The 23,575-nt window shown below is 43.1% G+C and overlaps 1 protein-coding gene across 13 annotated transcripts in view; it reads right to left on the bottom strand.

Annotated features, from left to right (window-relative positions):
* The window catches only part of LOC308468284 (5-hydroxytryptamine receptor 2A-like), a 257,733-nt gene continuing 234,158 nt past the window's right edge, over positions 1 to 23,575 (bottom strand). For all 13 annotated transcript variants that reach the window (XM_080990386.1, XM_080990388.1, XM_080990390.1 and 10 more), the window contains 2 exons: positions 3,401 to 3,601; positions 1 to 1,227 (listed from right to left, as the gene is read on the bottom strand). In XM_080990386.1, the coding sequence (XP_080846512.1) occupies positions 401 to 1,227; positions 3,401 to 3,601 (1,028 nt within the window). In that variant the 3' untranslated portion in view covers positions 1 to 400. The remainder of the gene's footprint in view (positions 1,228 to 3,400; positions 3,602 to 23,575) is intronic.

The raw sequence follows: 23,575 nt of genomic DNA, 5'->3' as shown, positions 1-23,575 counted from the left end.
TTGAACTATCCAAGCCCATATCCCTTTATTTGATTTGTGACTACTCATAATGGACCACTGAGGACTCAAAAAAATACCACCTGAGATTAATAGTCAGCACTTTTGTTCATGCAGCAAGGGGAGAAAAATCAACATTTCAGAAGCAAAATAACAAATGCCACTTTGGGTCTGGTACCCACTGTTCCTATAGAGGCTCTGCCTCCTCTGCTTTCAACAGTAAGTACAGATTCTGTTTTAGGAATGATGGAAAGCGATGAGTTACAAATGTGAAAGTTCAAATTTAAAAAAAGGAGAGACTGCTTTGTTCAGAATGCATTATTTACATCATTCTTTGATTAACACATACATTGTCTGTAGCTGAGCCACAACGAAATCCGGAGCATAGGTGTGTCCAACAGTCTTACACACTACTCGTTTTCTTGCCACTGCAGTTGTTTATCGAGAGCTCTGAGGTTCCTACGTGCATTTCCAAAGCATCCTCCGTCTCGTCCATCTCCATGCTGTTGAGTTCATTCCCATTGCGGTAACTGTTCAAATTGAGGTCTTTCCCGTATAAAGCTGTTGTCGAGACGTTTGGACACTGGTTGTGCCGCTGCGCTGACTTTTTGCCATTGTTGTAACGGCAGCGGATGTAGTTAGAGAAAGCCCTGCGGTAGATTTTGTTGAAGAGTGTGTATACCAGGGGGTTGACCCCAGAGCAGATGTAGCCCACCCAAACGAAGACGTCCAGGAGCTCCCCCAGCAGAGCCTCATCACAGGCTTCCTTGCAGAGGACAGACATGATGTTGGTGATGAAAAAGGGGCACCACATGATGAGAAACAGAAAGAAGACAATCCCCAGGACCTTGGATGCCCTCCGCTCATTGTTGATGGACTGCATGGTGCCTTTCCGGAACAGCACCCCTTCCTTGTTGACAGGAGAGTTCAAGTGGGATGCGGCCTCATGGTTCTGGAGCATGGAGAGGTTCTCCGTGTTGTTCTCCTTCTTCAGACAGCTCATGCTGCTCCTCCTCTGCTTGGGCGCCTCCCCGTACAGGAACACAGATGCTTGTTTCTGCAGCACTTGGATGGTCAGGCAGTAGGCAAACACCATGATGATGAGCGGGATGAAGAACGCCACAAAGGAACCAATGAGGACAAAGTTCTCATCATTGAGGACGCAGCTTCCATTCACAAACACCCGGGAATCGTCTTGCAGGCCGATGACTGGGATGGGCAGCGAGATCCCTGAAGAGATCCATTTGGAAAGGGAAGGCAAAAAACAACAGCAGGAGCAGCAAAATATGTTATTTCAGTTTAGATTTATAACCCATTTTATAACCCCACTTATATGCTTGGAATGGATAATGATAATTTCATTTAACAACAGGGATGAGCAACTCTCCCTGCGTCAGTTTCTTTCATTCCTAGTGGATATTAGACATCAGTTTGCATTTTAAAAGTTGCCAGCATTTTAGTGGACATTTCTCCCAATATACTAATATACTAATACTAAATTTCCCTTATTTATACACATCCTTGCAAGCACTGGCTAAGCAGACAGAGCTCTGGGAGAAACAAGATTAGCCCACTTGCCCACCAGATGGCTCCACAAGTACAGGGAGAGGGTGGCCAGCCATCTTGAACTGACTGCCCACCCAAAACATTCCATACCCACCAACTTAAATTGTTATTTTAATCAGCTACAAAAGAAACAGAGGAAAGGATCACATATCTTGTCCACAACCTTCAAAAACTTGCTCCAGGCAACCCTCCCCTGAAAAGCTTTCCCACAACCCAAGATTGCATTAAGCAGTGGCTGAAGCTATTGCATCATCCGGCTTAATTCCTGGCTCCTTTGTGAGCAGAGTATATGGCATCAAATTATGGGTGGAGGTGGAGAAGGATGCTAACTTGGCAGGGCTAACCTTTGGATATCTGTGTTACATCTACACTGACTAAAACATAAGTGACACTTCACTGGCTTTTAAAGAGCAAGGCTGTTATGGCACATACTAAGATTTTGCCCTAAAAAAAAACATGGGGGGGGGGGAGAGCACAGCATAGACCACATGACTCACCAGGGAGCACATCCAGGAAGAAGGACACCCCAGTTTTTGATCTGCAGAAGTTGGATAGTGTGACTTTCTAGGAAACAACTCATGCCTAATGTTCTACAAATGTCAGATACCCCTGCATCTCAGGTGACAAAATCACTTACCAGTCTTGGGTTCTACCAATGTCAGTTCTACTCAAAGTAGACTAATTGAATTTACTGAGTTTGTCATGTCCTTTGGTTCCAGTGGTTCTACACTGAGTAGGACTAACATTAAAGACAACCCTTTGACTTGGGTGGGGGGCACACCATTTGCTGCTCTGTTTCAGCTAGTAAAATGTCCTGGGCCCATCCTAGAAACCTGACCTGGGTCAGAGCTAGGGATGTCAGAGAATTCCACCAAAAACAGGAAAGGAAGCAAAAATTGCTGCCATTCATGTGTTTGTCTTTGGTAAGCAATGGAAAACCAGTCAAGTGAATATGATCACTATTTGTTCACATTGTTTTTAAGTCTGCACACAATAAGCAGTTAATGTGTCACCACCACATTGTTTTGTCATTTCCTTTACATTGAATGTAAACTTCATAAAGAGTTATGCAAGTTAAGTAACTCACATCCCTTGCAATAAATAGCGGGCTGCAGGGTGAACAACTGAGTACTTGGTGGGAACCAAAGTGCAGTGGAATGGAAGCAGCACTGGTGGTGATGAATGCAGGTTGGAATGGATATTTCTGCTTTCTTAACATCCCTAGGAACCCACCCACCAAGTGGGCCAAGACCTTCTCAACATCTACCGCTTTCCATGCTACTCTCTCACTTACAAAGTGCACAGTTGTTTGGTGGGAGATGCAGGATGTGAAAGGCATGAAGGACAAGCAACATTTCAGTTGGCAGAATGCTGAGGAGGTTCAGTGGATGGCACTACTTCAGGCTTCAGGGGAACTGATCACTTAGAAATAAAACCCAGAGGGGTTGCTGGCATCTTAAAGCTAACACGTTTAAGTGTTTGTGCAGAGTATTACACACCTGCACATGCCCAACAACTCTTTGCTGCAGATGTATCTATGCTGTTCACACAACCATTGTCCAATAGGCTGGGTTTTGGCCAGCTTCAGATATTGATTGGCTTGCCCATATGGGTATCATAATTGATATTGGAAGGTGAAGTATAATGCTTAATAAACTCTGCCAGCCAATTAAAAAGAAAGCTTTATTGTTCGCAGCAACAGTCCATTATCATCAGTCATCGCAACCCATATTAACTGAAATTTATGGAAGTTTTTTCAAAGTAAATAGAGGCTGGAAAAAGAAAACCACGCCAGTATTTACAAGGTTATAGCTGGCAACAAGGGAGGGTGACTTACCTATAGAGATGGTCCAAACAGCAGCAATTTTCATTATTGCCTTGGTGCGAGAATTAAACCGGCTGTGCTCGATGGGGTTACGGATCGCAACATAGCGGTCAAGAGAGATGGCGCAGAGGTGCATGATAGAGGCAGTAGAAAAGAGGACATCTAAGGAAATCCAGATTGGACACAATTGTTTAGGTAAGGGCCAAGCATAATCTGAAACACAGAAGGAGAGAGAGGAAGAAAAGCAAGGGGAGAGAAGACAAATTAGTTGGGGGAGGGTTTCACACTAGTACTTAGCAACCTAGTTGAGGCTCAGAATTGCACTGGGTGGCACATGAGAACTTGCAGGAGAAATTCATCCCTTTGTATCCGGATGAAAAATGGCCTAATTCACATTTCTTGAACCAATATGGGAATGAAAACACAATTAGCTGAAATTCACACTTCTCTGAATTTTGGTGCTGCAGCTCTCGAGCCAAACTATGGATACAAAAATGTGCGTAAGAATACATCAGCAAGCAGAAATCGGGGAGAGGGCTTTGCAAAATAAAAATGGCACGTTAGTCAAAATTGCATACAAAATATCTATATGAAGAGAAATTTGCTCTAAAATTGCTGGTGAATTTTCACAGGGATTTTAAAAAGAAACCGCAAATTATTGTGAAAAATTAAGATTGGAATAAAATGGGAAACTGGGAGAAACTTAAACTGGTGGATTCACTCACCCCTAGGGAGCCCCTAGGTTTGTAGTTCCCAAACCGGGTGCTATGAGAAATCTGCTGAAGTGCCAAGAGAAAGGAAATAAAGAAATCAAAGCTGCAGTGGGGGAGTCCCCATGGCTGAGCAGGAGAGCACAGGGTCTGCATGCAGTAAGTCCCTGGTTCAATTCCCAGCTAGAACAATTTTAAAGCATCAGGTAGCAGGGAAGGGGAGGGACCTCAGACCCTGGACAGCCACACAGAGACCTAGTCTGGTCTAGGTGGGCAAGGAATATAGCCTGGGGGCACCCAAACGTGGTTCCCAAGGATCAGTCAGCACAGAACCCACTGAGATCCACTTCCATGTAATCATGCATGCAACTATGCTATGAACACTCCTGGATGCCCAGCCACAGTGCTTTAAATATTGGACATGCTGGCTGCCCTTCCTACTGCCTGCCTTTCCAAGGGGACAGGTCAGGCCATGCTGCCGCTCCTCATTATTGAATGTGTTTGGATCATTTTATTGGTCCTGGAGCACGCAAAGCCCTTGCTCTAAGACTGAGCTATGACCTTCTACTCAAATGGGAGTACAGGAAACTGCCTTAACCTGAGTCAGACCATTGGTCCATCTAGCTCAATACTGTCCACCAGGGCTGGGTGATATATCAATATATTGTCCAAATCTAGTTTGAAGTCCATACTGTGATATTGCTTTCATAATTTTTGACCTGGCAATATATCATGAATCATTCTGTGCGTGTGTGTGTGTGTGTGTGTGCGCGCGCGCGCTACACAAAAATCACAAGGCGGGAAAAACCGTGAAGCCAGCCATTGCCTCCTCACAGCTCAATCCTTATTTCAGACATTGTGATATATTGGCATATCACAATGTTTAGCTGGTGATGCATCACAATGTTTAAAACCAGATATTGCCCAGCCCTATGTCCACCCTGACTGGTAGTGGGCTCTTCGGGGCTTCAGGCAGGACTCCATTCCAGCTCTGTCTAGAGATGCCAGGGACTGAACCTGGAGGCTTCTATTTGCACAGCAATCCCCCCCCCCACTGTGCCATGACCCTTTCCCCAAGGAAAATCAGGCCAGCTACCAGGGGCTGTGCAAATCATGGAGTCTCTCCCTTTTAGATAAGCAGAGAGAGGTTGCTAATTACCGTATTTTTTGCACCATAACACTCACTTTTTTCCTCCTAAAAAGTAAGGGGAAATGTCTGTGCATGTTATGGAGGGAATGCCTACGGGTGGCATGCCTATGGATTTTCCTCCTCTAAAAACTACGTGCGTGTTATGGTTGGGTGCGTGTTATAGAGCGAAAAATACGGTAGTTTTAAGGAAGGCCAGGCACTCATCCAAGATGAGAAACAAGTCATCCTCAGAGCCACCTTTAAATAAATAAGACACGTGCGGCTTAATGAAAGTGAGCTCAATTCAACCTGTAACTTAATTTGCCATTTGAGAGGTGATGACCTTCTGAATGAGGCACAAGCAAACATTACATTTCTTTCCAGAATGTTATGCAGCTGTTTTGCTTCCCAGATAATTTGTATTCATTCAGCTAAAAATAATCCGGGACGACCCTAGTACATCATGAGATGAAGTTTTACTTGCATACTTGTCTGAGGGTGGTTCTTAGGGTGCATAAGATTATTTGTCTCATGGTGATCAGTTACCCCCTTTGCACCCTTAATTTGCCCTGCTGGGCTCACAACCAGAATGGCTAAGAGATGGGCATGGGAGGGGCTCCCCACTGTCGTGGCCCTGATTGGGAGGCAAGAAGTGGTTACTACTTTTTACATGGGCAGATGAAAATGCTGGGAGGGAATTGAACTATCTGTTCCAGCTTCCCCAACCTGGGTCCTCTAGTTCCCATCAACCCCACCCAGCATATGATCTCGGCTGTACTACCTGGGATGGATGGGAATGGAACTCCAAAATATCTAGAGGGCACCAGGTTAGGGAAGCTTGCAATATTCTGACTTGCACTGGCTTTCCAGGGTTTCAGGCAGAGAGGGGTGGGGTGGGTCTTTTGCAACTCTTCTGCTTGGTTGAACTTCCCACCCCCAAATGCTACTATGTCATTTATCTCATTTGCCTATTGCAGCAAAATTACTTAACTTACACTATTGACATAATCAATTACATTGTCATCTCCTTCCACCCAGCTCATTTCAATGCAAAGGAAACACAGTGCAAATGTGATGGCAGGGTGGGGTGGGGTGGGGCCATGATATAAATAATAAGGTATCCTTTGCAAACCAAAAGCAACAAAAACAGTGAACACTGATTGCATTCCCTAAATTGATTTCCATTCCAGACTTGGGAAAAATAAGCAAACACCCACATCTTCTGCTTCTGTTTCTGTCAGAATTCTTTGACATCTCTACCTCCCACTTAGGTTTTTTTATTTTTATATGATGATGACGATGATGATGCTAATCAACTAAGAACAAGATCTAATTTAGGGCTGCTGGGGATTGAACCCAAGGCTTTCCCACATACAGATTATGTGCTCTGCTGATGATGTGGGCTGCCTGTTGTCAAGGTGAGGTCCTTTCGTTTGTGGCTGTTCAAGAGCCTATTACTGTGGCAATTACTGTTTAGATTAGGGATGGGGAGCCTGCAGCCCTCCGGATGTTGCTGTTTTGATAATATTAAACCATTGGTCTTGGTGACCTGGATGGAGTCCACAACGTTGGCTCCCTATCTGTGACTTATGACCTACAGATCAGGGCATGCAAGACTCCACACACCCTCTGTTTCATTGAGCAAACTGGCAACCGTGACCCTGTTTGCCAAATTCCCTTACAATTTCCTTAGAGTGGCCATTTCTCTTAGGAGTTTAGGGGCTGGAAATGGAACTTGTGGCCCATTCACATCAGAATGCACAGACCATGGTGATGTGATGGAAGCATTTTTCATACTAATTCCATTTCCTTTCATCCGCTTCCCATATCCACACACACACACACACACACACACACACACACTTCAACAGCCACAGATTTTACAGAAACAGTGAGCAATTACATGGAGTTTAAACTTTTCTTGCACTTCATTACTCGTATATCCCCTGCCCACCCACCCCCACATCTGAAGTGAAGACTTTCTCACACTGAAAAGCAGCGTATGGCAACAGAAGTAGAAGCGATGCTTTCTCGTCTCTGCTCCATTCCCAGACAAGTGACTCGCAAAATTACCCCATCTTGATGAGGTGCATTGCTAATGGCCCTCATCATGCCACCTTCCTTTCCCTGAGCCGAGAGAGATGGGACAATTAGTCTAATCAGGCAACTTTGTCACTGGTGATTTTTGAAAACAAGCAAATCCTTCCTGGTGGGTGCAGGAGGAAGAGTCAAGGGCATCACTGACTGTTGCTCTCCAGGCATTATTTAGGTCTCTGAAAACACGACTCCTCTTTAGCTTTCATGTGCTGACATCAATGTGCTCCGGGTGGCAATCACTCTAATATGCTTTCAAGAAATGTCTCTTGACCTTGTTCCAACAGAGGTGGTAAACCTGTCTGTTTGGACAGCTTCAGACTCCAGGTGGGGGCTCACATGGTTGACTCAAACTCCAGACCAGAAAAAATAACTTTTAAAAACCTTGGCACTTAGGGCTTACCTACACTTCTGTTTGCTTCACCTCTTCCACCCAGGGAAAACTCATGGTTTAGCACTGAATCAGAGCAAACAGCAACTGAGTTTTCAGCAGATTCCCATTTGTTCTGATTTATCACAAAAAAGCAGGTTTTCTGAGGAAAAGCGACAGGGCAAAGGGAAAACTGCTCAGACCCAAGTCTGAGGGTCTGCACAGGGCAAGCGGAAACCCTCTTGGACATTTCTGAGCGTGCATGCCCTCCAACATGGCTCCAATGAATATAGGGACAACAACAACAACAACTTTCTTATTTTACCTCATCCAACTGGGTCTCTTATTTTTATTTATTTTTACATGGTTTTACATGGTTTTTACATGGAATAATATTTCATGTCGTATGGTTGTTGTAAACCTCTTTGGGTTTTGTTTTTGAAAAATAATGCTATATTTTAAATAAATAAATTGGATTAAATGGGTGGGGACTACAGACTGCCATTTTGATGCCATTGATGTGATGATGTGGATGCTGCAAAAAAGAGGCACATTGTAAACATCCCACAGTTTCCCCCTCAAAGCTATGTTGCCTATTTCTTTAAAGGATTCTTCAAGATCTCAAACGCTGCTGAGTTCATTTACTGAGGCCACGTGAGGCCGCATAGCCTGATTTAGAGATGTTGAGACAAAGGGGGCAGACTGGAGAAATAGCGTAAGGAAAACTGGAAAGGAACAGAAAAGATGGAACAAACAAACAAAAACTGAGCCCCAAACCCTTTTTCCTAAGGTGCAAGAATGACTCTAAAAATTGTCAAATGATCTGGGGACATGGGAGCTTCATCAGCTGGGTTCCACACAACAGTTCCCGCTTTTAATTAAGAGGTCTCCACTCCTGCCCCCGCTTAATTAATTTAAAATATAATAATAACAGCAAATGTATCTATTTTATTTCCACAGCTTACAACCTGCTTCATTGTTGGCATATCTTAAATGGGAGCCTTCCCCATTTGTATATCTTAATGGAACTAGTTTTCTTGATAAGATTCAAAATGCAGCCCCAGTAACCTCAACCTGTTTACTTGGCTCATAAGATGGCGTCATGTGGGCAAGGCTGAGAATTCATTAGCCAAAGGAAAGCTTCTGCCGATGGCTAGAGGTGAGTGCTGAACTAGGGATTTATGACATGGATCTTCCACACATGGTGCGCTCATGCACACACACACACACACACACACAGTCTCTATTCCCCAGGAGAAAGCTACAAAGGACCACGAGTGGTGAAATGACGGGATGTCGTTCCCTTTGCAGAATTATTATAATAAGCATTTGGTTGGTAGCTGTGAGAACAGCATGTTGGGTTAGATGGGTCTTTGACCCAATCCAGCAGCCATATACAGAATTATCAGCCACCTTTCAAAAGCCACTGTACTCAAGCCCCTTTCACAATTTTAATTCCCTGAGCTATGGATGCCCACCTGAACAATGGCAAAGACAAAAGAGACATAATCATTGACTGCTGGCAGCTCAAAATCATCAGTCAAAGCACCCAAGCAATGAAAATGTTTAAGTCAATAGAAAATTAAGTATCTCCTTAAGCCCTTCCCCTGCTGAAGACTGGCACAGCAAGTTTCCTCCAAGCTTTCCGACATTCAAAGTGCCCTCCACTGAACCCTTCAGAGGCTCTTACAGATGATGGATTAATTTTCTGCCTTTGTAAAGTTAATGGCATTTCACTTGCCTGCTGGGGTTAAAAAGCCAACAGGCTGCCTTTAGAAAAAGGTCAGGGAGATGGACTGATGGGTCCCCTGACAGCAGCAGAGAGTCACACTCCGAAGAGAGCAAGCCATGTCCTGTTCAAAATGAACTATGGCTCCTCTCCCTGACAGCTCAAGGAAATGATCTTCACCCCTCATTTGAATTTCTGCATGCAACAGGACCACTAAGATGAGTCAGGCAGAGATGGCAAGTTGCTCAGAGGAGTTGAAGCTTAAGACTTCAAGCCATACAGCTTTGCCTCCAAGATGCTTCCAGCTTAGATAAGGAGAGGTAGAATATGAGTAGTTATTGGCCTACTTTAGGCACATTAGGTCTACATTCTAACTCTTGTTGGAGCAATGCGTCAGCTCTCTTGGAGCTCTCCCAGGTTCTGAAAATCCTACCTGCCTCCTTCATGCCTGCTATTAACAATAATCTCCATGCTGAACCTCACCTACCACCTCCATGGGCCTCTGGCAGCAGACAGAGGACAGCAATCTGGCTGCCGAATTCTGCACTAGCTGAAGTTTCTGAACCATCTTCAGAGGCAGCCCAATATATAATGTGTTGCAGGAATCTAACCTAGAGGTTACCAGAGCATAGACAATAGTAGTTAGGCTGTCCCTGTCCAGATAGAGACACAGGTCTATCCAAAGCTGATGGAAGGCACTCTGCACCACTGATGTCACTAGGCAAGCATGATTAGAGTTCAAGGACAGATTGCTGTCAGGCAAATGCAACTGGGGTGGAAAGCAGAGACAGTGAGAAGTATGACTGGGGAGAGGGGTCCTGGCCAGATACCAAGGACTGGAGGACCACATTTCCCCCCAGGCCTGATGTAGCTCACAATCACTTAGTCCTTGTTGTGGCTGAACAATGTTTTAAAATTGTCTTCTCCACCCCAACACTCTGTTCCCTGCACTACACTGAAGACATACACAAATTTCTTCATCACTCTGGCTAACAGGACCCCCCTGACCCACCTCATCAGTGTTCTTCATCCCAAGAAACAGGACAGCGGACACCACTTCCGTTATATCACCCTGGCATTTAATTACTGAGGAAGGTCATTACCAACTACATTTCTCTTATCGTGGGGAAATTCCTTTGAACTCCTATTTCAGCTCCCTGACTGTAGCTAAATTGAAAACACTGCTACTGCCTCCTTGGACAAGAGTCACTTCTTATTAAAAAGCAAAGTGGTCTTTTAAGAGAGGGGTGTTATTTCCAAAAAGGGTTTTGTTATCAATTAATTAATCAATTAAAACAAGGGTTTTAAACAGACATCTTTGGAAGTGGCAATATCTTATCAGCAAGCTCTTTTGCAAGGCAACCTGATTCAGATTATGGCCTAAATATTGGGAAATATTAGAAAAAGATGGAGACAATTGGAAATTGCAGAGTTTGGAGAAAATGAAAGATAAAGTGCGAGACTGGTTACACTACGCTCAGATTAAAGAAGTTTTTAAAAACGATAAGAAACTAGGGTTCCAGGTGGAGAAATCGAAACTAGAAACAGAATTGTTAGAACCAAAGACTAAGGTACTTTCAAGGATGTATAACTTGCTGTTAAAATGGAATACACAAGATGAAATGGTCAAATCGGCTATGATAAGGTGGGCACAGGACATTGGGTATAATATTATGTTTGAGGACTGGGAAAGGTTGTGGAGTACTGGATTGAAATTTACTGCATGTAATGCTTTGAAAGAAAATGTAATGAAAATGATATACAGATGGTACATGACCCCAGTCAAACTTGCAAAAATTTACCACCTGTCTGACAATAAGTGTTGGAAATGTAAAGAGAGCGAAGGAACATTCTTCCACCTCTGGTGGACTTGCCCTAAAGTGAAGGCGTTCTGGGAAATGATTTATAATGAACTGAAAAAGGTATTTAAGTATACCTTCACTAAGAAACCAGAGGCCTTTCTTTTGGGTATTGTCGGCCAAGGGGTGGTAAAGAATGATTGGACATTTTTTATGTATGCAACAACAGCAGCAAGGATACTTCTCGCAAAGTACTGGAAAACTCAAGATTTACCCACACTGGAAGAATGGCAGATGCAACTGATAGACTATATGGAACTAGCCGAGATGACTGGCAGAATCCGTGACCTGGGAGAAGAGAGGATGGAGGAGGATTGGAAGAAATTCAAGAAATATTTACAAAAACATTGCAATTTGAGTGAATGCTAAGCAGGATGCTAGATCATAAATAATTGAGCACCACTAACTTAGATGATTTAAGAAAATAAGAGAGATTAAGAAAATATAATTCTTTTTTTTTGAGAACTAGAAGACTATGAAATATAGAAGGGATATAAGAATGCAAATAAGATAACAAATTGCTGCTAAAAAGTTATAACGATGAAAGTGGGAGCGGGAGATGTGAGGAAGTCCAAAAAAAATGTTAAACTATGTTAAGATATTTGCTATATTGTCTGTTACATGTATTTCTATTGTAAACTCTAATAAATATTATATATATAAAAAAAAAAACAAAGATGAACAAGCAGAAAAAAAACAACAAAAAAAAACCTGATTCAGATTATCAGGGGCATGATCCAGCACTGTGGTTGGTAAGCATGGAGCCCAGCACCTGGCAGCACTAGAGCCAATGACAGGCAGAGCCAGCTGAGTCTAGCTTTGCCTCCTCTCTCCTCCCTGCTGAATACTACATGAGGCAACACTGAGACCAAGGAGGAGGATGCTGACAGGCAGGGCCCTCCTTTAGGCTGGATGCAGGTGAGAAAGCAGACAGGTGGGGGCTGACTGAGAGCAGGCTGAGGTTGGTGAGGTACTGCCCCATTCATCCAAATGAGCCAGCTTCCACTGCTCCATTGAAATGAGCTGTGCGCACTGCTATCCCAATGCTTGCTTACTGTGGAGAGGTTTTATTCATTTATTTCATAGAATTTATATCCTGCTTGATTGCTGCTGTTGTTTTACAAAAAACTTTCCAAGTGGTTTGCAAAATGAATAAAACAATAAAATTATCAATAAAAGCTGTAAGCTGTTAAAAAAAACTATTTAGAAAAATAAAAACAACTATTGAGAAAAATAAAAGTCAGTGATAAATTCAAATTGTTTTTTTAAAAAACAAACAAACAAACACAACATTCTGCATATTTGGGTAGGCTTGCTGAAACAAATTTTTTTCTAGCAGGCACCAGAAAGAGTACAGTTAAGTCACCTGCCTGATGTCACTAGCCAGGGAGTTCCAAAGTGCAGGTGCTGCCACACTACAAGACTGATTGCTTACAAGCGCCGAATGGGTATTGTGCAGCACCTACAATGGAACCAGTTCTGTAGAACAAAGTGGTCACGGGGGCACATCTGGCCAAAGGTGATCTTGCACTTAAGCTGATCACAAGTTATATACTGGAAGTGTAAAAGAAATAAGAAAAAAAGGTAAAGGCCCCCTGAATGGTTACGTCCAGTCAAAGGTGACTATGGGGTTGTGGCACTCATCTCACTTTTCAGGCCGGGGGAGCCAGCGTTTGTCCACGGACAGCTTTCCGGGTCATGTGGCCACCTGCTTTTCTTTTCATAAAAGAAAATACTGCATTGCTGTGAACCATGCAGCTAGCAGTGATCTTATTTGCTATTGATGTCGGCTTTCTTTGCAACCTTAAAAAGACATTACAAATAGCTCGTTGGGAGGCCTTGTCTTCCTATTTTGACAGCTGGCACTTTTCCTTCTGCCTTGGCAAGGCAGAGAGCAGAGGCAAGGAGGAGGTTGTTGGTTGAATCAATCTCAGCGGCTGTGAGTGGCACATGAGTTTTCAAGATCTGTTTGCCAGGCAGAGACAGAGGATGTGAACAAAGACAAGTGTGGCCAGCACAGCATAGCAGTTAAGAGTGTGGGGCTGAAATCAAGGGAAATGGGGTTCAAATCCCCACTCAACCATGAAGCTCTTAGGCAGCATCCGCTCAGCCATTATCTCTCAGCCTGACCGACCACACAGGGCTTTTGTGAGGATAATCAGATGGGTAGAGGAGGGTGTGTTCTACTCTGGCATGAATTCCATGGCCCAAACATCCCTTAGAAGGGAAATGAAAATGCAATGAGGAAATACAGTGGTGCCTCGCAAGACGAAATTAATCTGTTCCGCGAGTGTCTTCGTCTAGCGGTTTTTTCGTCTTGCGAAGCAACCCTATTAGCGGCTTAGCGGATTAGTGCTATTAGCGGTTTAGCAGCTATTAAAGGCTTAGCGGCTTAGCAGCTTAGCTGCTAAAAGGCTATTAAAGGCTTAGCGGCTTAGAAAAAGGGGGGGGGGAAGCGAAAAAAAATCTCAAGACTCGCAAGACATTTTCGTCTTGCGAAGCAAGCCCATAGGGAAATTCGTCCTGCGAAGCAACTCAAAAACGGAAAACCCTTTCGTTTAGCGGGTTTTCCGCCTTGCGAGGCATTTGTCTTGCGGGGCACCACTGTATAAGTTTTAAGTGTCTTTTGAAGTTCCACAAAAAGACTTGCCATCTTTGGTTTGTGCCTGGGCTCCTGAGACTTTAACAAACTCACAACTGGCAAAGGAATTAGCTGGTCACATTTTCCCTGCCAGTGAGATATCTTTGTGGTCAGAACAGCTTCAAGTCTCTGATATCGGAGGTAATAAGCCACCACAACTAGCCATCACTGATAGCCTTGTCCTGCATGAATTTATCCTTTTGTCCCAACATTTAAAAGCCTGCTGAAAACTGTTCTATTCCACCAGGCCTATGCAGGAAATTATGAGGGTTTTTTTTTGAACTTTTAAAGCTTTTACTGCATGCTTTTATGCTCTTTATGCTTTTATAATTGCTGTAAACTGCTTTAATAATTTTAAGTGGTATAGTGGTATACAAATATTGTTATGAATAAACAAATAAAATGCAATTCGTCTAGTTCCCTTTTAAAAGCTGTGCAAATTGGTGGCCATTTTGTGGTAGCAAATTCCATAGTTTAACTCTGTGCTTCCTAAATATGTACTTTCTTTTACCTGCCCTGGATCTTCTAACGGTCAGCTTCCAGCTCAGGTTCCAAGGTTATGTGACAGGGAGAAAAACTCCATATTCACCTTTTTTGACATCATGGATAATCTTGTACACCTCTACAGGTACCCTCTTACTGACTTCCCCCTCACCCCCCACTAAATCACAGAGCCCCAAATATTTTAACCTTTCCTCCTGAGGGAGTTTTCAGGACACTTTGCAAGCTCTACAATATCCTGTGTGCAAACAAATCCCTGCTCACCCTTGAAGCTCACTGGGTTAATTTAGACCAACCATCCCTTGGTCGGCCTGACCCACCTCACAGAGTTGCTATGAAGATATAATGGGTGGGTGGATGAGAGCAAAATATGACACCCAGAGCCCCACGGAGAAGGGGCAAGATAAAAAATAAAGGGGGGGGGGAAATAAATATTACCCTCACCTTCTCATAGGAATATGCTGCTTTATATCAAGTCAGACCACTGGTCTATTTTACTCAGCATTGTATACGCTGATTGGCAGCAACTTTCCAGATGTGGGAGAGCAACAACCCTAAACGACCTTGGAGGTCCTCTCCAACACTATGAGATCATGATTCCGCATCAATCCCTCATGTGCTAATTTTCTAGGTGCCGGAAAGTGCGTCATTGTAGTGAAGCATTCCACCTGCGTTGTAACTGAAGCCAAGGGCAGCTCCACGTGAAAGTGACCATGTGGGCTGGAAGGCCTAAGCCTATCTGACCCCAGTTGCTCTGAGTTTGATCTATTGTTTGGGGAGGCCAGCACAGGGTGAAGGCCCCCTTTGTGGAAGGATGCAGATATCAAATATGTGTGTCGGGGGGGGGGGGAATCCTCTGCCTAGTCATCACTCCCACTCACAGGGCCTTCTCCAGTATCAACTATTTTGGACCCTATAATCACCAGATGAGGCCTTGCTGCTGCCGCCACCAGGGCTGCCTGACCGGTGCTGACACATGGCAGGCCCTTTTCAATGGTGGCTCCCCCATTGTGAAATGCCCTCCCGAGTAAGATCCCTGCCATTAGTAACTTTCAGGAGGAATTTGAAAACATTCCTGTATAATCAGGCATTTGGTGGATGAAGGACACTGCTCCTGGAAATCTTGAGGTCATTGGATGCAAGTATGTTTTTAACTGTGATAGCTGTTAGAATATTTTAAACAGAAACTGCTTTTAGACATTTTAATTCTGATTGTTTTTAGAATGCTTTAATTTGTTTTAGAATTAATTGGTTTTCTTTTTGTTCTTAAATTGTGTGTTTGCTTGCTACCCTGGGCTCCTTGGGGTGGAGGTGCAGGGGATAGAAATGCAATAAATAAATGAAATATTTTTTAAGCTCTGTTCAAAAACAGGAGCTTGAAATTTTCAACTGTTAGTCCCTCATTATGGCAGATTGCCGAGCAAGGTTGGGATGCAGGAGTAAAAATAGCCCAGGAAGCACACACATTTTAATTAGCATTTTGACAAACATATGGCAGTTAACACAACACACACAATTCATTCTTTTTAACATACCGACTAAATACTTTGGAGATAATTATTTTCGTTTTGTGTTATTCAGAACATGAGCAATGCTGCTCTTTAAAAACCCAAATCCAAACAGAACTTGCTTTTCAAGCCAAAACCACAAGAGTGATTGTGCTTAAGAAGCAAGTGGCTCCACGGGGAGGCTGATGGGCAGAAGAGCAGCTCCCTGTGCTCAGAAGGAGGAATCAACTCATCAGACAGACATGGCAGAGTTGTGATCTATCAGCCAGGGTCAGTAGTTGGCAGCCTGCCTGGGCATTAGGGATGGAGCAGATTTGTCAGTTTCAGCTTTTCTTCTTCTTTCTCATTCTTAAGCTCAGCTCTTAACATTTCATTCATTCATTCATTCATTCATTCATTCCCTTCTTTTTCCTTCTATGGAGCTCAAATTGGCTTCCATAGTTCCTCTTCCTCTCCATTTTCTGGTCACAACAACCCTGTGAGGGAGGTTAGACTGAGAGGCAGTGAATGGCCCAAGATCACCTAAGCGAGTTTCATGGCTGAGTGCGGATTCGAACCCTGGTTCCCAGAACTTAGCCCAACACTCTAGCCAATACACACCACATTGTCTTCTAAAGGCTACATTACCCTGTACCATACCCTCCGAAATTCCTCTGTTGAAAACAGGGACATTCTATTCCAAATCACTATCACTGCTGGGGGGAGGGGCATTTTTTTTTCTTTTTGCATGTTAAGATTTTTATTAAAGTTTTTCTTTTTTCTTTTTTAAAGATATTTATTAAGATTTTCAGAGTATTACAAAAGAAAAAGAAAAAAGAGAAAATACAAAGTAAAAATAGTTAAAAACAATTCATTCCTTCCATTGCTTAGCCTTCATTTGCTTATTTCCAGGACCTCCTCACACCTCCCTTTTTTGTATTCCAGTTCAGTTATTAGTTCAACAAATCCCTCCCCTCTTTATGTATCCTAATCATTAATCATAAAATATTGTAATTTTAGATTTTTACCTATTAATAAACCATCTTTTCATATTCCCTTATAACATTTCGGCTAAAGACCACTTAGTTTCTATCCAACATCATTCTAACATTCATTAATTTTGCAATATTTCTGTAAATAGTCTTTAAACTTTTTCCAATCTTCTTCCATCGACTCTTCTCCCTGGTCTCGCATTCTGCCAGTCATTTCCGCCAATTCCATATAGTCCATCACCTTCATCTGCCATTCTTCCAAGGTGGGTAGATCTTGTGTCTTCCAATACTTTGCAATGAGAATTCTTGCTGCTGTTGTGGCATACATAAAAAAAGTTCTGTCCTTCTTTGGCACCAATTGGCCGACTATGCCTAGGAGAAAGGCTTCTGGTTTCTTCAAGAAGGTATATTTAAATACCTTTTTCAATTCATTATATATCATCTCCCAGAAAGCCTTGATCCTTGGGCACGTCCACCAAAGGTGAAAGAATGTACCTTCATTTTCTTTACATTTCCAACATTTATTATCGGGTGAATGGTAGATTTTTGCAAGCTTGACTGGTGTCATGTACCACCTGTATATCATTTTCATAATATTCTCTCTTAGGGCATTACCTGCCGTAAATTTCATACCTGTGGTCCACAACTGTTCCCAGTCAGCAAACATAATATTATGTCCAAGATCTTGTGCCCGTTTAATCATAGCAGATTTCACCGTTTCATCCTGAGTATTCCATTTCAACAGCAAGTTATACATTTTTGACAAAATCTTAGTTTTGGGTTCTAACAGTTCTGTTTCCAATTTTGATTTTTCCACCTGGAAGCCAATTTTCTTATCCAAATTGTATGCCTCCATTATCTGATAATAATGAAGCCAGTCTCGCACTTTGTCTTTTAATTTCTCAAAACTCTGCAATTTCAATTTGTCTCCTTCTTGTTCCAAAATTTCCCAATATTTCGGCCATTTGGTCTCCATATTGAGCCTTTTCTGAGCCTTTGCTTCCATCGGTGACAACCACCTTGGGGTTTTGTTTTCAAGTAAGTCCTTATACCTTATTGAGACATTTAACAATGCTTTCCTGACAATATGGTTTTTAAATGCTTTATGTGCTTTAACCTTGTCATACCACAAATATGCATGCCACCCAAAAACATTATTAAAACCTTCTAAATCCAAAATGTCTGTATTCTCAAGAAGCAGCCATTCTTTCAACCAGCAGAATGCTGCTGATTCATAATAAAGTTTAAGGTCTGGCAGGGCAAATCCACCTCTATCCTTTGCATTGGTTAATATTTTAAATTTTATTCTGGGCTTCTTGCCCTGCCAGACAAATCTAGAAATGTCTCTCTGCCACTTCTTGAAACAGTCCATTTTGTCCAAGATTTGCAATGATTGAAACAAAAATAACATTCTTGGCAATACATTCATCTTTATAACAGCAATTCGACCTAACAAGGAAAGCTTCAAGTTTGACCATATCTCTAAATCCTTTTTCACTTCTGACCAACATTTCTCATAATTGTCTTTAAATGGGTTTAGATTCTTAGCAGTCATATTAACCCCCAAGTATTTTGCTTTCTTAACCAATGTTAAACCTGTCTCCTTCTGAAACCTCTCTTTCTCAATCAGTGTTAAATTTTTCTCAAGCACCTTAGTTTTTAACTTGTTCAACTTAAATCCTGCCACATGACCAAATTCCTGAATCAATTCTAATACTCTTTTAGTACTAGATTCTGGCTCCTGTAACGTCAATACTAAATCATCTGCAAAAGCTTTCAATTTGTACTGTTTAGCTCCGACCTGTATACCTTTAATCAGACGGTCCCTTCTGATCATATTTAGCAAAACCTCCAGGACCGAAATAAACAGCAATGGGGACATTGGGTAACCTTGTCATGTCCCTTTCTCTATCTTAAATTCCTCTGTCACCACATTGTTAACTATTAGTTTAGCCTTTTGTTCTGAGTAAATTGCACTTATACCATTTTCAAACCCTTGACCAACCCCCATCCCCTGAAGATTTTTCTTCATAAAACTCCAAGAAATATTATCAAAGGCTTTCTCCGCATCTACAAAAATTAAAACAGCTTTAGTATTAATATTCACTTGTAGCATCTCCAAAATGTTGATTATATTCCTCGTATTGTCAGACAAGTGTCTACCCGGGAGAAAGCCAGCTTGGTCTTTATGTATCTCCTCCACTAATACTTTTTTTAACCTTTTAGCCAAAATATCTGCAAAAATTTTATAATCCACATTAAGCAGGGATATGGGGCGGTAGTTCTTAAGTTGTGTCTTTTCAGACTCATTTTTCGGTATTAGTGTAATATAAGCTTCCTTCCACGACTCTGGCGCTTTTTTCCCCTCCAAAATTTCGTTGCGAACCTCCTTTAAAGGTTGAATTATCCAATCCTTCAAGGACCTATAATATTTTGAGGTTAAGCCATCTGGCCCTGGAGATTTGCCCAACTGCATGTTCTGAATGGCACCTTCCACCTCCTGTTCTGTTATTTTGTAATTCAACATTAACTTATTTTCTTGAGAGATTTTTTGAAGTCCATTTGTTTTTAAAAATTTGTCTAAATCACATTCTTTCTGTGGCCCTTGTGTATATAGCTGTTTAAAGTACCTCTGGAAGCATTTTCTAATTTCCACTGGATTCTGGATGTTCTTTCCTTCCACTTCCAAGTTGGTAATGGTGTTAAGTTTTTGTCTTTTTTTCATTTGCCACGCTAACAGTTTTCCACATTTATTAGCCGATTCAAATGTCCTTTGTTTCATCTGTTTAATTTTCCATTCTATTTCCTGATTCATCATCTTCATATATTGAACTTGGTATAACTTTATTTCTCTCAGAATCTCTTGTGATTTTGGTTTCGCTCTCAGTTTCTTCTCCCCCTCTTTTATTTTTTCCAAAATTTTATCTTTTTTCTCATTTTGAGTTCTCTTCTTTATTGCATTCTGTTGAATTACAAACCCTCTCATAACTGCTTTACTTGCATCCGAGATTACTCTTTTTTCGATGGTAGTGTTCATATTTATGTCAAAGTAGTCTCTCAAGGTTTAATTTTACCAGATCTTGTTGTTTTTTCCTGATCCAAGTCTGCCATAACACTTTATCTAAGGATTAAAGTCAGTCCCACGATTACTTGTTTGTGGTGGAAAATTCCCCTTTAGTATGGCCAGTTTAGAGTGGAAAATTTCCTGACCAATTGTAGCAATTTCCAAGTTCCTCAAGGGGACACAATAGCAGTTCCAATTTGTAACAATAAGATAGCTATTCCAACTTTCAAAAATCCGTTCCCAGGCATTAAGTGATGGTCTTAGTTCCCTTTCTCTCTTCTTTTGCGGGCAAAAGATACTTCCCCTCCCCTCTCCCACACCACAGGGAGGGAGTTTTCTTTTTGTTGATGTAGGATTTGAGTCTCTTTCAACGCAATTTTCAGGCTCTTTGCTTTGACAGTCTTTGCTTTGATCCATTTACATAAAAGGAAGGCGGACTTCCTGTTTACACCTTCCCGCTTCAGTGCCGAATTAATCCTTTTCCCCCTTAAGTTCCCCAATCTTCAGACTTAACCTACTCACGGGTAGTTGTTTCTTAGCCGAATTGTCACAGGAAAAAGGTTGGCGCTCTCCGGCAACAGCTGCGCGGCTTCACTCCATGGAAGAAGCAGTTGACTCTCAGCACCGCGCCAGACTCCCCGCTTCGCTCCGGAACACTTTCCAGGGTTCCCTCGCAGATTGGGGGGGGCGCTAAGGGTGCCCGCCGAGTCCCACGGTCACAGGCCTCACCCGCCTGTGATTTTCGAAGGGGTCCCCGCTTCGCCGTAGCGGCAAGACCCGATTTCCGCGGAGCTACTCCCTCAAGACTAGAGGGAATCCGCCATTGCCTATGGCGCCGCCTCCAGAAGTCCCCTTTTATTAAAGTTTTTCATTTTGCAAACAACCAGAGCCCAGCTAATTCCAGCACCCACCCTCAACCACCACAACATCCTTGCCCCCACCCCTCAAACTCCAGCCCCCCATAGGCTTGCCTGCACCCCACCAGCAACACCCATCTCCATTGCACATCCCTCCCCCCCGAGCCTGCTCCTTCCTAGGGTCTCCTCCAGCTGCTGCTTTCTCTTCAGGCCTGACCTGGCTCACTTTCTCCTTCTCATTTTTATTCAGCATGGCCAGCTGGATGAGTGGCTGGGGGCCTGCCAGGCTGGAGAGCCACGACCTGCCATATCAGGGATGGAGGCATGGGCATCCCTGTTGCCTTGCTCTCCCTTCTTCTTCCTTTCCCTGCTGCTGCTGCTGCTCCACCACCAGCTGGACAGCCTGCCTGGCTCCCTCCCTATGAGGACCTGGTGCAAGACTGTTTCCTCTTTCCCCACCCCTCCTTCTCCAACTCCCAAGAGCGGTGACAAAGGAGGAGGAGGAAGACGAGGAAGAGGAGAAGGAGGAGAAGGAGGAGAAGGCCGCCTCAGTCACCAACTCACTTTTCCCCCAATATGAAGCCATTTCCAGTTAGCGTACCTCAACAAAGATGGGAATTTGGGACTCTGTGTGACAAAATAAGATACCTTGGTGGCTTAAAGGTTTTCATGACAGTCTCAGCATTTTGGGGGCAGTTGGAGACTTTACAGTGGTACCTTGGTTTTTGAACATCTCGGAAGTCAAACGTTTTGGTTTTTGAATGCCGTAAACCCGGATGTAAATGCTTGTTTTTGAACACTTTTTGGAAGTTGAACATGCCACGCGGCTTCTGCTGAGTGCAAGATCCTGAATGCTAGCTGTCGGCTATTGAGGGTTCGGCTTTTGAAAGTTTCAGAACTCAAATGGTCTTCCGGAACGGATTATATTTGAAAACCGAGGTACCACTGAACCTGTAGTCCCAAGTGGCCTCCCAACCAAGTACCCTTCAGGCTGGACCCTGCTTAGTTTCTGAGATCAGACGAAATCAGGGTCATGTGGCCATAAAATTTCTGCATCAGTTGTGATATTTAGTTGTTGCTGTTAGAAAAAGGCCTCACAAAAACCGGCAGCCTTTTAGTATGCATTACTCCTGATAGGTACAGTTTGCACATGCAATTTTGCCTGATACAGTGGTACCTCAGTTATCAAACATAATCCATTCTAGAAGACCGTTCAACTTCTGAAACGTTCAACAACCGAGGAGCAAAGGGTGGTTAGTAAAGTCAATGGAGAAAATGGGGCGGGGGGCGGAGATGCAGTGGAAGCCATTCAACTTCCGAGGTGTGTTCGAAAACGGAAGCATTTACTTCCAGGTTTTTGGTGTTTGAAAACCAAAATGTTTGGCTTCTGAGATGCTCAAAAACTGAGGTAGCACTGTATGAACATTTTTGCAAGATTTTTTACTGATACAAATTACTTTTGTACATTATTTTCAGCAATATATGCATTTTTAATGGAGAATACTCCCAATATATGCATTTCTGTACGCTTTATTTTTTTGGCTAGAGAACTGCATTGCAAAATTTTGAGAGGTGCAAGTTTCGAAGGACAGCTGTGTTTCATACTTTGTGGAAACATGAGTTAGGCATACTCAAATTAACACGCTATTTTGCTTTCCAGTATTTTAAAACCCAACTGCTGCAAATCACAGCTGCATTTCACTCATGCCCCTCACTCCTTCCTTGGCTGCAATAAATCCAGCAGAAAGCATGAACTACGGTGCCTATTGGAAAGTCAAAATCCAAAGAGGCAAATGGGTATCACAGCTGAGGAAGCCACAAAAAGCAAGCAACAAGGAAAAAACACAAGCTGTGTGTCATGCTGATTGTCGGCAAAACACTTGGAAGTGGAAATCTGGAGCTTTGAAGCCTTGCATCTGTCACTGAAGAGAAAATGAGGGGTTGGAAGTGCCTTGATGGATATGAAGTGCAACAGGGGCAAACACAGGCAAATGGCAAGTAAGTGTGAAAATGGACCATAGCTCTTCACCAAACTTCTAAGTCCTCTGGGTAGAGGCTGCAGCTCAGTGGTAGAGCATCTGCTTTGCATGCAGAAGATCCCAGGTTCGATCCCTGGCATCTCCAGGTAACGATGGGAGTGTCACCTGCCAGACACTCTGAAGAGCTACCATACCTTGCCCCTGAACCAAAATCAGAAACCACTGCTTAGGGGAAGTGTTCCATGGTAGAACATCTACTTTGCATGTGGAAGGTCCCAGATTTAATCCTTGATGGCATCCCCATGTTGGACCGGGAAATACTGCCTGCCTGAAACCCTGGAGAGCCACTGCCACTGTGTATTGTTTCTCAAACTTGGGCCCCCAGCTGTTGTCCCCATCACCCATGACCACTTGTCCCATTAGCTATGGATAATGGGAGTTGTAGTCCAACAACAACTGGAGACCCAAGTTTGAGAAACACTGCTAGGCAATACTGAGCCAGATGGGCCAATGGTCTGAGTTAGTATGAGGCAGCTTCCTCTGTGCTTATGAGACCCGTCTTTCTGCTGTAATGACCACACCACAAACCACCCCAGGCCACCAGAGGGTGTGCTTTCCTTTTTTTTTTAACCAAAGCAGATGTTGTGGACTGGTTGGCCCAGAGAAATGGTGGGAGGCACCAGTTGGGGAACCACCAAGGGAAGAAAGGCTCGGAGCCTGGGGAGTGGTGGCGGGACAACAGTGAGAAGCCTGGGAGGAGGAGGTGTTGGAAGCT

This window comes from Podarcis pityusensis (genome assembly GCF_964106645.2).
Source record: "Podarcis pityusensis genome assembly, chromosome: Z".
Classification (NCBI taxonomy): domain Eukaryota; kingdom Metazoa; phylum Chordata; class Lepidosauria; order Squamata; family Lacertidae; genus Podarcis; species Podarcis pityusensis.
The sequence above is the reverse complement of the archived record's forward strand: the minus strand, read 5'-3'. Positions and strand labels throughout refer to the sequence as shown.